The sequence below is a fragment of the Haematobia irritans genome, chromosome 3, assembly GCF_050003625.1.
Source record: "Haematobia irritans isolate KBUSLIRL chromosome 3, ASM5000362v1, whole genome shotgun sequence".
NCBI classification, from domain to species: domain Eukaryota; kingdom Metazoa; phylum Arthropoda; class Insecta; order Diptera; family Muscidae; genus Haematobia; species Haematobia irritans.
The window spans coordinates 69075889-69089426 of NC_134399.1; the positions used below are offsets into that span (position 1 = coordinate 69075889).

At 37.7% G+C, this 13538-nt stretch overlaps 1 protein-coding gene and 1 long non-coding RNA gene across 2 annotated transcripts; one reads left to right on the forward strand and one right to left on the reverse strand.

Annotated features, from left to right (window-relative positions):
- Positions 1 to 4896: 4896 nt before the first annotated feature.
- On the reverse strand, positions 4897 to 5661 carry SmF (small ribonucleoprotein particle protein SmF). The gene is made up of 2 exons (XM_075300773.1): positions 5361 to 5661; positions 4897 to 5304 (listed from the first exon to the last, which is right to left on the reverse strand). Exons 1-2 carry the CDS (start codon positions 5533 to 5535, stop codon positions 5213 to 5215), a joined length of 267 nt encoding a protein of 88 aa, XP_075156888.1. The 5' UTR covers positions 5536 to 5661; the 3' UTR covers positions 4897 to 5212.
- A 1384-nt stretch (positions 5662 to 7045) lies between these two features.
- LOC142232259 (uncharacterized) lies at positions 7046 to 7428 on the forward strand. Its single transcript, XR_012721069.1, has 2 exons — positions 7046 to 7163; positions 7221 to 7428. It is a non-coding gene; the product is annotated as an uncharacterized LOC142232259 (long non-coding RNA).
- The last annotated feature ends 6110 nt before the right edge of the window (positions 7429 to 13538 follow it).

Sequence of the window (13538 nt, forward strand, 5' to 3'; positions counted from 1 at the left end):
ATTGTATCAACATAGTGTTCTGCTTGGCCATTATTCTGTGGATGATAAGGAGCAGTACGGATATGTTGAAAAATTCAGAACTTGTAAAATGTGTTCCATTGTCTGAAACTATGACTTCAGGGTAACCAAATCTGTTACAAAAATTAAGCACAATGCCAATAATTTTCTTTGTAGTTATAGTGGAAAATGGATATGCCTCAGGACACTTTGAATAAGAATCAACTATTATCAAGTAATAATGCGACCTTATTGGACCAGCTATATCTATGTGTATACGTTGCATTGGTTTTGTTGAATTAGGCCATGAATGCAAAACTGGTTTAACTGGGGATTTTGCATTAGATTGACAATTGTTACATTGAAGTATAAAGTCTGTAATATTTGTATCAATATTTGGCCAGTAAACTGTGCTTCTCCACTAAGCAAACATCCATCTACTATTGATAGAGAAGATTTCCTATTAAAGTATGATAGTAAATCGCTGTTATTGAGCATGATTTTGGACTTGCTGCAATAACTCATCCTTCGAAGTTGCTGACTGAATCATGTGATGAGTTATGCGAAGCGAATTAATGTTATTATGTACAATTGATTTTACATTGTTGCGCAAGCAATTACATAATCCTAACAATAAAAGCTTGTGATCGGTGCGAAGTAAAAATTTTCTTCCATAAATCATCCTATGAAATTTTGTAACAGCAAACACAAGTGACAATGCCTCTTTCTCTATCTGACTATAATTTTTCTCCGCAGGTGTTAGAGATCGAGAAGCATGAGCCACCGGGCATTCACTTCCATCTGGCATGATATGTGAAATTTGAGCACCTAGTCCTTGAAATGACGCATCAACAGATACTACGATTGGTAATGTAGGGTCATAATGAATAATATGTAAGTCGGAACTCAAAATTTCTTTCTCTTGAAAAATTTTTCGCATTCTTTCGGCCAATACCATTTGTTATTTACGTGAAGTAGGTCATCTAGAGGGGCTCTGATAGTTCTCATTTTATCAATAAACTTACAATAAAAATTTATTGAACCCAGGAAAGACCGTAGTTCATTTACATTTTGAGGTCTTGGCATGTTCAAAATTGCTGAAATTTTATAAGGATTTGCACTGATTCCCCGCGAATCCACAATATGACCCAAATAGTTAATGGTTGATTGAAAAATTTTGCATTTATTCCAATTTAAAGTTATGTTATATTCGGAAAACCTTTTCTAAACACAACGAATGGAATTGATCTTCTTTTGAACCACTAACTATTATGACATCGGCAAGTTAAGCTGTTGCTTCGGGAATGCCATTTATAATCTTTTGGATAGCTTGTTGAAAAGCTCCAGGTGCGGACTTAATACCAGGGACTAGTCTATTGAAATTGTACAGTCCACGATGGGTATTAATTGTTAAGATAGATTTTGTCTCATCGTCTACCTCGAATAGCATGTATGCATCATTTAGGTCGAGTCGTGTGAAAAACTTGCAATTATTTAAATGAATGTAATATCTTCTGGTAAAGGAAGTGGGTAAAAGTGTGGTTCAACGTTGTCATTAAAACCGGTAGAATAATCTGCGCATATTTTAATTCTGTTATTGGATCTTCTCACTCAGAATTGGTGCTGCCCATTCTGAGTAGTTAATTGGTGAAATTCTTCTAGTCGAGTTAGCTTAGCGTCCACTAGAGATATTACAGAATATGGAACTGGTCGTTCTGAACAAAATTTTGGCACATTTGGTTTTAAAGGTAAATGAATTTTAATATTTGTGCAGTGACCTAACTCCCTACGAAATACCGAAGGAAAGTCATTTTTAAATTTTCTATTTGTGTCTCGTTAGGATCCTGCTCAACTTTTGCACAAATGGTTTTAATAGGAATGTCCACAAACCAAATTCTTCAAAGAAATCTGAACCAGCTACATTCAGATTTTCTACTGTTGTGACAAATATCTTTAAATTTGATATTTCGTTGTGAAATTTTACATAAGCGTTGAACTCTGCAATAAATTCTATCAAATTTTTATTAGCATCCCTGGCAAATAATTTGGTAGAAGTCAGCTGTGGAGTTCCAATTTCCGACCAAAGTTTCCGTGAAATTATTGAAATATCCTGTGTCTAGCTGTAATTCGTCGTTTATTAGCATATTCACATACTTACGGCGTAATGAAAATTATGAATTGTTGATGGTCTTGGTATTTACCGAACTTGTTGTTGGTGAATTCCTGAAACTTGTCTTACCAATATACTTTGAGCTCTTGCTTCCTTCCTTATGTCCGACTCGATTGCACTGCTTGCAATGGTAATTTTTATATTGACAAACTTTTGAAAAATGCATTGAACCACAAAACCAACATGGAATGGATGGTAGGTTAGGTTATGTGGCAGCCCGATGTATCAGGCTCACTTAGACTATTCAGTCCATTGTGATACCAAATTGGTGAACTTCTCTCTTATCACTGAGTGCTGCCCGATTCCATGTTAAGCTCAATGACAAGAGACCTCCTTTTTATAGCCGAGTCCGACACATTGCAGTGAAACCACTTAGAGAAGTTTTGAAACCCTCAGAAATGTCACCAGCATTACTGAGGTGGGATAATCCACCGCTGAAAACTTTTTGGTGTTCGGTCGAAGCAGGAATCGAACCCACGACCTTGTGTATGCAAGGCGGGCATGCTAACCATTGCACCACGGAGTGGATGGTAATTTGTGTTCTACTTTCTGTTCACCCTTAAGAGGCTTGGTAGGATTTGTATGAATGGCTTGTGTAACTACCTGAATGTTGCCAATCATTTTGTTGTCTTACTGACGCTGCAATGAATTTCCCTGTTAATATTTCCAATGTCACAGGTTGATTTAATTTTTCTTCGGTTGATATACACGCCAATTATGGCCAGGGGCCAAATCACCGCATTCGTCATCGAGCTCTGTTTCGTATCGAGAAACATTTCGATCGTTGTAAAATTTTGGATCACCGCATTCGATCGTAATTTATTTTGTCTACTATTTTTTTTACATTGCTGTAAACATATGGTAATAAGAAATTGGAAGCAAAAGATGATTTCAAAATAACTTTTTGTGATCAAAATATGTATATGTGTAAAAATTATTATGAATCCATGTATTTTTGTTTTCCTCGTCTTCGGATTCACAGAATGAGTACAAAGTGGCATTAATAAGGAAAAATATTCGAGACAAAATCAGTCGTTTAGCATTGCCTGAAGTGCATTGCCTGTAAGTGATTCTAAAGGGTGATTCTTTTGAGGTTAGGATTTTCATGCATTAGTATTTGACAGATCACGTGGGATTTCAGACATGGTGTCAAAGAGAAAGATGCTCAGTATGCTTTGACATTTCATCATGAATAGCCGAACGATCTGCCACAACGTCGAATTTTCAGTAAATGGGCCCTAGAAAAGTTGGCAGAAAATCCGCTTTTTTATCGACAAATTTTGTTTAGCGATGAGGCTCATTTCTGGTTGAATGGCTACGTAAATAAGCAAAATTGCCGCATTTGGAGTGAAGAGCAACCAGAAGCCGTTCAAGAACTGCCCATGCATCCCGAAAAATGCACTGTTTGGTGTGGTTTGTACGCTGGTGGAATCATTGGACCGTATTTTTTCAAAGATGCTGTTGGACGCAACGTTACGGTGAATGGTGATCGCTATCGTTCGATGCTAACAAACTTTTTGTTGCCAAAAATGGAAGAACTGAACTTGGTTGACATGTGGTTTCAACAAGATGGCGCTACATGCCACACAGCTCGCGATTCTATGGCCATTTTGAGGGAAAACTTCGGAGAACAATTCATCTCAAGAAATGGACCGGTAAGTTGGCCACCAAGATCATGCGATTTGACGCCTTTAGACTATTTTTTGTGGGGCTACGTCAAGTCTAAAGTCTACAGAAATAAGCCAGCAACTATTCCAGCTTTGGAAGACAACATTTCCGAAGAAATTCGGGCTATTCCGGCCGAAATGCTCGAAAAAGTTGCCCAAAATTGGACTTTCCGAATGGACCACCTAAGACGCAGCCGCGGTCAACATTTAAATGAAATTATCTTCAAAAAGTAAATGTCATGGACCAATCTAACGTTTCAAATAAAGAACCGATGAGATTTTGCAAATTTTATGCGTTTTTTTTTTTTTTAAAAGTTATCAAGCTCTTAACAAATCACCCTTTATTTGAAGTGAGTGCTTTTAACTAATTGTGTTTTTAACATCCGTAGATTTAAAAGACGCTTTCATCTGTCAAAAGAAGCTTTTAAATATGTTCTTGAAAAAATGAGTTTTTTTGAAGCGGCTACTGAGCATTCCTTTCTTTGTTCCGTTTCCCTAAATGCAAGTAATATTACATATATTTTCTTAAATGTATTTTGCCAAAATATATAAATAATACTTCCATTTTCACCAACTACTGGTTTCTTTTTGTTTACATTTTTTCTGCTTAAAAATCACTACATACTTCGTTTTCGATAGCATGCTACCTATCGTGTTCAACTTCGAGTAGGAACAATTCGAAAACGACTGCGGTGATTCGCGTAAACTACATTACGACGACGAAGTACTCGATTTCGACTGCGGTGATTTGGCCCCAGATCGGTGAAAAATATATATGGCAGCTATATCTAAATCTGAACCGATTTTTTTTTCCAAAATCAATAGGGATCGTCTTTGAGCCGAAACAGGACCCTACACCAAATTTTAGGACAATCGGACTAAAACTGCGAGCTGTACTTTGCACACAAAAATACATCAACAGACAGACGGACACCGCTAAATCGACTCAGAATTTAATTCTAAGCCGATCCGTATACTATGATTACTCCTTGGCGTTACATACAAATGCACAAACTTATTACCACAGTAGTGGTGAAGGGTATAAATAGATAAAATAGTATATACGAATTGTCGAGTTATCATATATATTTAGAATACTCATATTTCTTATTTGGTAGATTTGCAACTAGTTTTTACTTTACAGATCCAAATTTAGATTATCAATTCGCTATCATAGCATATGAAGTGGAAAATAATTTATTGGCGATTGGTTTCGGATCGGGGCAATTCTCGGACTTTAGTGAAGATTTCAAGGGTTCCCTTGCCTGAAAAAGACTTGCCTCCTAGACTGAACATACTATGGAACTAGGATATATATATTTTATTACAATTCTAAATTATAAACTCTTCTGAATGATGGATGTCTTTCAAATGTTTGTTAGTCTCTCATTTCGCCTTCTTCGTCTTCATCATCAACACCCTTAATATACAAAACGTTATTGCAACGTATTAGAACTTCGCCCAAATTTCCTGCGAAGGGATAAATGAAATAACTAAAACCAATGTAGTATATATGATCCACCAACCTGTGACTTGTCCATCTATGTGCTCCTCGGTATTCGCCAACTGCATATTCATGTAGCCGTCAACAGACACCAGGTAACCTTTGTATTCGTGGCCCCACTTCAGTTTTATAATAACAGCTTTTCCAGTTAGTCCATTAAGAAATGGTTTAGGATTTATTGGCATAGCAGCTGACATGATTATAATTTAATTCTCCCACTTTTTAACTTTTTAATACGAAGAATTATATAGGCCCAGAAACCGGCATAAACAGTAAACACGCTTTTCTTCTTCTTATTTCAGTTAAAATCCTAATTCAAAAGCGTTCCAACGTCCCCCTCACCACATAACGAATACGAATGACCTAACGAAAATCATCGACACCAGGGATGAGAAATCATTTTTAAATTGTACCAACGAGAATAAAAAAGTGTATTTTTAGGTTAAAATTGTACCAAGTTTCAAACATATTGGATGGGAATATAGAAACCGAAAAATTTAAATTTAAATTATTATCCGTCCGGAATAACTGATAGTCTGCAAAGCACATAAAGCCGGTAGAGAATTGAACTGGCCGACGCAAACTGTATGAAATTTTAGAGAAGCGCCGACAAAAACTACATGATATTAGAAAAATTTTCCTCATGACTGCCACCTACTGACGCAGTTTCGCTTCACAGTTTCGTCCTCTTGTCTTTTTATTCTCTCTGCGGTGGGGATTCTCAGAAGTGCCTTCAAAAGGCCGGTACTCTGTTCGGTTTTCGCGTTGAAACTCCATACAGAACCAAAAACTGCGAAAAATTTGCGAAATTTTTTCCATTTGTGATACTTTGTTTTTTCGTGTTGAAAAACTGACGTTTATAGCACGGCGCCATTTGCAATGTGAATTAAGAAATAATTTATTTATTAAAAACTATTAGTGCGGGTTTATAAATCAAACACGGACCATATTTTTGTTCCGAAACTATACAAAGGATCAAAGGAATAGCAGATCAATTGCCCAAGGAAAAATAAAATGTTATTTTGTAAAAACAAGCAACACCACCAACTTAATCCAATATCGCTCCCTGTAAAATAGCGCTCCAAGCTACCTAAAAAAACGCCGCTTTCTATGTGCGAAATAATGGTTTCCATAAAATTTTTTCGCAAGAATGAACATAGTACCGGCCTAAATTCAAAAAATCTTCTTCTTCTTCTTCTTGGCAAAGCAATGCTAAGCCAAATCCACCCTCTGTGGACAAACGTTGAAAATTGTGACCAGAGATGCTAGATCTATTATGCCACAATTGTTGGGATTTTTCAATTAATCATGGGTAAAATAAAATTCAAAATCCAGATGAGAATCTACTAAATGGAAATTTTCGCTTCGGTAAAGAATGTGTAGAGTAAGCCATAAACGTGCAAGTTATTAGTAGCCAATAACTCGCAAATTGTCTTGTTTTTCATATCAATCTGATTCAGAGTTCTGATCAATTTTCCACGAGCTTCACTATCCGTATTGGGACAGTCAAATGTGATGTGATCAATTGATTGAATTACGCCGCAGTCACAGATGTTTGTATCTATCATTCTAACTCTATGAAGGTGCCCTGCCAGCATTTCAAAGTTTTATTTCAACCTCATCGTTACCACAGACTCGTAAATGTCACTTCAACCATCATGAAAAGGTACATCAAAAAGTACATGCAAGTAATTTGCCATCCCTACTGTTAAAAAAGCCATTTTTTTTGTGAAACGCCAAGCGCAACCAGCTTGTTATATTTTAATTATATAAAAACGAAAATAAAGTTCTGAAAACATAGATTATACGCTTAAAATTGTGAAAGGTATATTGGTGAACAATTTGGTGATTTTCCAAATGGAATAAAGTGATTGTTTTTCAGATATTTTACAGACACGCTGCCTCCATGGAATAAAAACACTGGTTGATAGACGAAGCAACATGTAACTCGCTACTTGTAACTCAACATCATCATTAATGCCAAAAATTATGTTAAATGTAATGTGATAGTGGTATAAATGTTATATTTTTAAGAATTTGTAAATGTTTAATCAAATTAATAAATATCTAAACAAACGTGTTTTACTCGACCACAATGATTCTTTTACAACTATCTTAAAATGCACTTTTTCTGATTGTTTGGAGGGTCCCTTATTGGCGTCGTTCTAAATTGATCTATAAAGGCACCTAATAATTGCACTCATGCGACACATTTTTGTAGTAACTTGGCGTGGTACAACTTCTCAATAGTGACGGCGCTTTTCCGACGAGTTTTTGATGTCGTATATGATTGTTTTCGACGTAGTGGGGATACTCAAAAGAGTCCCCAAATTCAAAAAATGTTGGCAGGGTGTTGTCTCGTTAGTATATGACCAAATCGGAGCCTGCAAATCATAGTAATGAATTTCCGGTGAAGGTGAAGTTTGTGGAACCATGGATTTCTGTTTACTGTTGGAGTCATAGTATGTAGTTGACGCCCATATGGCGAGTTATCCCATTTTCGTTGCCATGAGATAACGGCCATAGCTTTGTCAAAGGACCTAAGGTCCTGATGATGTATGTCCGGGTATTCATGAGTATCAGTATGATTCACTGCAATTCTGTCTGCGTAGTCATTCCCTTCTATACCGGAATGACTAGGAACCCAAAGAAAATGTATAATGAAGTCAGACCGTTGAAGATCATTCAGCTCATTCTTAATTCTAAGAATACAGGGATGAGTTCTGTTGTTGTTGTGCGACTTCAGCGCTTCTAGAACGGATCTGCTATCGGAGATTATAAGAAATTTATCAGCAGTACCAACTTTAATAAACAAAAGCGATTCCAATATTGCCGTGGCCTCAGCGGTGAATATTGGACAAACTTTGTTAAGGGAAAAGGAAGCTTCAATGTCCATACTGGGTATCCAGAAACTGCAACTCGTCTTATCGATTGTTTTTGACCCATCAGTAAAAATGCGGGTGAACTCGTTCCATCTGTTCTCTATTAAGCTTGTGTATTTCCCGTTGATACGATCCAGGCTCGTTGAGCCCTTTTTAATGTCTAGGAATTTAACAGGTGGAGTAAGCATGTTTGACTCACGTGAAATCTGATATCTGTAAAGTCTATGATGTCTTTCAATGGTGAACTTATTCATTTTCTCATAATAGCGTTTCAAAAAACGTCGTTTCCTGATGAGACGATTGCTACATTGATCAATAAACTTGTTTGCTGGGTGGTTCGCTGTTGATATTAGTTTATTAATGAAGACATCTGAAAGATATTGCAGCCTTTCCGGAATTGGTACGATACCTGCCTCCTGTTCCAAAGCCATCGTGTGGGTTGATATCATCGCCCCTAATGCGATTCGTATGCATTTATATTGCAGTCTTTGTAGTATCAAAAGATCATCACTGTTGCACTCAAGAAGCAGCGGAGCCATGTATTCAATCTTAGGCCGTATTAGTCCCTTGTATAACAATAATAGGTTTTGTGGATCTGCTCCCCATGTTACTCCACAGAGTGCTCGAAGAATATTCATATAGTGAAAGCAATTCCTACGAATGTTTCGTACATGTTTTTGAGTCTTTAAAGACGACTCTAGTGTAAATCCAAGAAAATTGAAATCGTTCACAAACTCTATTTGCTCGTTTCCAATACGTAAATCTGGCAAGGCAAAGTCATTACATCTGTTTGTTGGTGGAAAAATCATTGCCTTTGACTTATCAGGTGACAGGGAAAGTTGTAAATCTGCTAATCGTATTTCTATTATGTTTACAGATTCCTGGAGCTTTACGATCGCCTCTCTGAGAGAGCTGGCGGAGCAGAAAACGACCAGATCGTCTGCATATCCTAGAATCTCGGTGTCTAAATTGTAGAACAAGGAATTAATGTATACATTGAAACTTAAAGGGCTTAAAATTGACCCTTGGGGGGTTCCAGTGAATGAAATCCTTTCTAACGGAACACCTTCCATTTCTACTATAAGCCTCTTGTACCGGAACATACAATGCATCACATTACACACGTGTGAGCTTATCCCTAGTTCCCGATATTTCTCAATAAGCAAAGTAATGTTTACGTTTTCGAAAGCACTTTTTACATCCAGGAAAAGAGCCGCTGTGTACTTTTTCTTACTTTTGGCTACATTTATTGCCGCCCACAAAGCCATTACGTTGTCGCGAGTGGATCTGCCTCGACGAAAGCCCGATTGAGCATCGCTTAAAGCGTATGTTGACTCCAGTTGATGTTCTATTCGATTATATATCATTTTCTCAAATGTCTTTCGTAAGCAAGATATAAGAGCAATCGACCTATATGATTCCGCTTCGTCTGGAGGTTTGCCCCTTTTGTGTAACGGCGTTACTTTATATTTCATCCATGATAGAGGAATCTCACCTGTATGCCATACAACATTGTACATCTCAAGAAGTTTCTCCTTTATGTCACTATCAAATTGTTTCATATGTCCATGCCGGAAGCCGTCTAGGCCCGGTGAAGTGTCTTTGCTAGTTGATATTGCCAAATCTAATTCTTGAACTGTAAAAGCGTCATCCGAAAGGTCACTTTCTAAATAAACTTCACGTATTGGACCCGCAGGGCCACAAATTTTGTTACAAAATTCCTCAGCGCAAGATGTGGGAAGAGCGGGAGATGAAGGAATATTCATACCACGAAATTTTTTTATCGTTTTCCATAATTCAGTTGGACATAGGTCAGAATCAATATTTTCGCATATTGCCTTCCACCCTTTTCTCTTTTCCTTCTTTATTGTATATAAATATATCTTCTTCTTTTCCATGAGGAATTCGAAGTTCCGTCGAGATGGTTCTTGCTTGAATCTAGAGAGAGCTCTTATCTGTGCTGCCTTTACTTGATTACACTCTTTGTTCCACCACGAGTTGCCATCATACTTTTTCTTTTTAGTCTTGGTTTTAAAAGTCTGGTAAAACCTATCAGCAAACATGTCGAATCCTCCTTCGTCCATAATCTCTTGAACACTGTCATAGTTTAAAATTCGCCTTACTTCTTCATTTAGAATGTCTCTTGGGATGTTTTTTGGCACGCCGTATGATACCTTCTGGTGTTGAACTGGTCTCATTTGTAATATTATCTTAATCACACAATGGCTGCTACCCTAGCATTCATTTAAAGCTGTCCAAGTAGAAGCAAGAGAAATCGCAGGGCTACACATCGTCAAATCAATTGCGGTAGGATTGGAACAGCCAAAGAATGTGTTTGATCCATCATTTAGTAAAACTAATTGATTGTCTTCTATGAAGTCCATGATAATGTTTCCCTTCTCATCATTTCTTTGATTGCCCCAGTGTGAGTGATGAGCGTTAAAATCGCCACATATTATATGTCGCATTTGGTTAGGTATTTGGCCGGTTATATTGCACAAGTCGGTGCCGTCAAATGCAGCCGACGGCGGTATATAAAGGGTGATTCTTTTGAGGTTAGGATTTTCATGCATTAGTATTTGACAGATCACGTGGGATTTCAGACATGGTGTCAAAGAGAAAGATGCTCAGTATGCTTTGACATTTCATCATGAATAGACTTACTAACGAGCAACGCTTGCAAATCATTGAATTTTATTACCAAAATCAGTGTTCGATTCGAAATGTGTTTCGCGCTTTACGTCCGATTTATGGTCTACATAATCGACCAAGTAAATAAGCAAAATTGCCGCATTTGGAGTGAAGAGCAACCAGAAGCCGTTCAAGAACTGCCCATGCATCCCGAAAAATGCACTGTTTGGTGTGGTTTGTACGCTGGTGGAATCATTGGACCGTATTTTTTCAAAGATGCTGTTGGACGCAACGTTACGGTGAATGGCGATCGCTATCGTTCGATGCTAACAAACTTTTTGTTGCCAAAAATGGAAGAACTGAACTTGGTTGACATGTGGTTTCAACAAGATGGCGCTACATGCCACACAGCTCGCGATTCTATGGCCATTTTGAGGGAAAACTTCGGAGAACAATTCATCTCAAGAAATGGACCGGTAAGTTGGCCACCAAGATCATGCGATTTGACGCCTTTAGACTATTTTTTGTGGAGCTACGTCAAGTCTAAAGTCTACAGAAATAAGCCAGCAACTATTCCAGCTGTGGAAGACAACATTTCCGAAGAAATTCGGTCTATTCCGGCCGAAATGCTCGAAAAAGTTGCCCAAAATTGGACTTTCCGAATGGACCACCTAAGACGCAGCCGCGGTCAACATTTAAATGAAATTATCTTCAAAAAGTAAATGTCATGGACCAATCTAACGTTTCAAATAAAGAACCGATGAGATTTTGCAAATTTTATGCGTTTTTTTAAAAAAAAAAGTTATCAAGCTCTTAACAAATCACCCTTTATATAGATAGTATAGCAATTTTTCCCAAGTGTGTTTCGATAGTACATCCAATAATTTCAATTCGTTCATTAGTTGTTCTTAGCGGGAGAACAGAGTATCTTAAATGTTTTTTGAGTAAAATGGCCACACCACCACCGTAGGTGGCTCGATCTTTCCGAAAAATGTTATATCCAGATATCTCGTATTTATCGTGAGGCTTTAAAAAAGTCTCAGATATACACGCGACATCAATGTCCTCCGCACTAAGAAATTGTTGCAATTGTGGTTTTTTATTCCTGCAACTGGTTAGATTCGTTTGGATTATCCTCATCTTGATCTAACCCCTTTGGTGTTGAATTAAGTTGATCGATTTTTGATTTTCCGCCATCATGGCGTGAACGAATTGATTTTTGGAAATTCTCAAATGAATCTTGGGTATACTTACAGGTTGTCTTAATTGGGTTTGCGTCTAAGCAACGTATGTTGTCGTCTTCTTGAGAGCGTGCATCTAAATGAGCAATATTCGGCAAAACTGCCATCTCACTCTCCAAGCAACTGTCATTATCGATATCATCGAATTGATTTTTCATATTCGATTTGTCAGATTTAAGTTCCTCGGTCTCAAAAATATGAATCGAAGGAAAAATTGGTGTCGCCTCCTCAGAGGCTGAAACGCGAATAATGTCAAGAGGTGGTGCCTCCTCAGAGTCTGGAAAATCAATATTGTCAGGAGTCACTGAGTGTGTTTCCTTAGCAGAAGATTTCTTCCTTGCACGTTTGTTTGAGATAGGTGGGAACTCGGATTCATTCAAAGAGAAAATATTATCTGCTAATAATACCTCAGGAATGTTCCCGGTTTTCCGCGGTGTTTCCTTTTCCGCCTTCGCCTTTGCTTTTTCGCGTAATTGCTTTCGTATCTCACAGTCATAATACTTTGCATCATGAAACTTATGGCAATTTACACAAACAGGGGCATTGTTACATTGCCCGTCATGATTCCTGCCACAACTAGAACAAATTCCCTTTGTGCGCCGACAAACAGCTGATGAGTGGCCATAGCGCCAACACTTCTTGCATTGTATGACAGGCTCAATAAATGGTCTCACTGGATATATAACTTTATCCACAGTGACATGAGAAGGCAATCTATTTCCAGTGAAAGTCACCGATACCATATCAAAATCTTCTCTGTTGCCCTGGTCGTTCGGTTTCGTGAAACGCTTGACCTCCACTATTTTCACATAATCCGCAATAGAGCCATATTCTGGCAGTTGTTTAATCTCTAAACTCTCATACAGAAATTTCTCGGTATACTCCTCATCAGCAGGTATCTGGATTACAGATTTGATCTCGCAGAGTTCTGATGGTATAAAGACCCTGAACTTCGGACACTCATTAAAATCGGATATAATCCCATTTATAACATCCCTCTTTTTGCTGATGATACGTAGTTTCTTTCTAGAAACGAAAAAAATTTCCATATCATCGTATTTGCGGTATAGTTCCTTAGATATCTTAACCGTTGGAAGAGACGAATCTCCTTGATGAGCTTGTATAATGGCCTCGTACCGGGCCCTAAAGTCATAATACTGTCTCTTCCTAGGTGAAGGAACCTTGCGGCCTTCACCTAGCTCAATAAATACGGTTTCAGGCCAAACCATGTCCCCAAAAGGCTTCCACAAGATTTGTGCCTAATTATTCCAGAAGATTTGCTAGATTAAGTAATTTAAATTTTTTTTAACGTGCTTTCGTGATCAAAAGCTCACCGGAAGTCAAATTCAAAAAATGTTGGCAGGGATGTTACAATTCCAGTATTTTAGAATGTTTCAATTTAGCACTTTCCATTAAGAAATACATATAAAGTGGCAACGCTGCTCC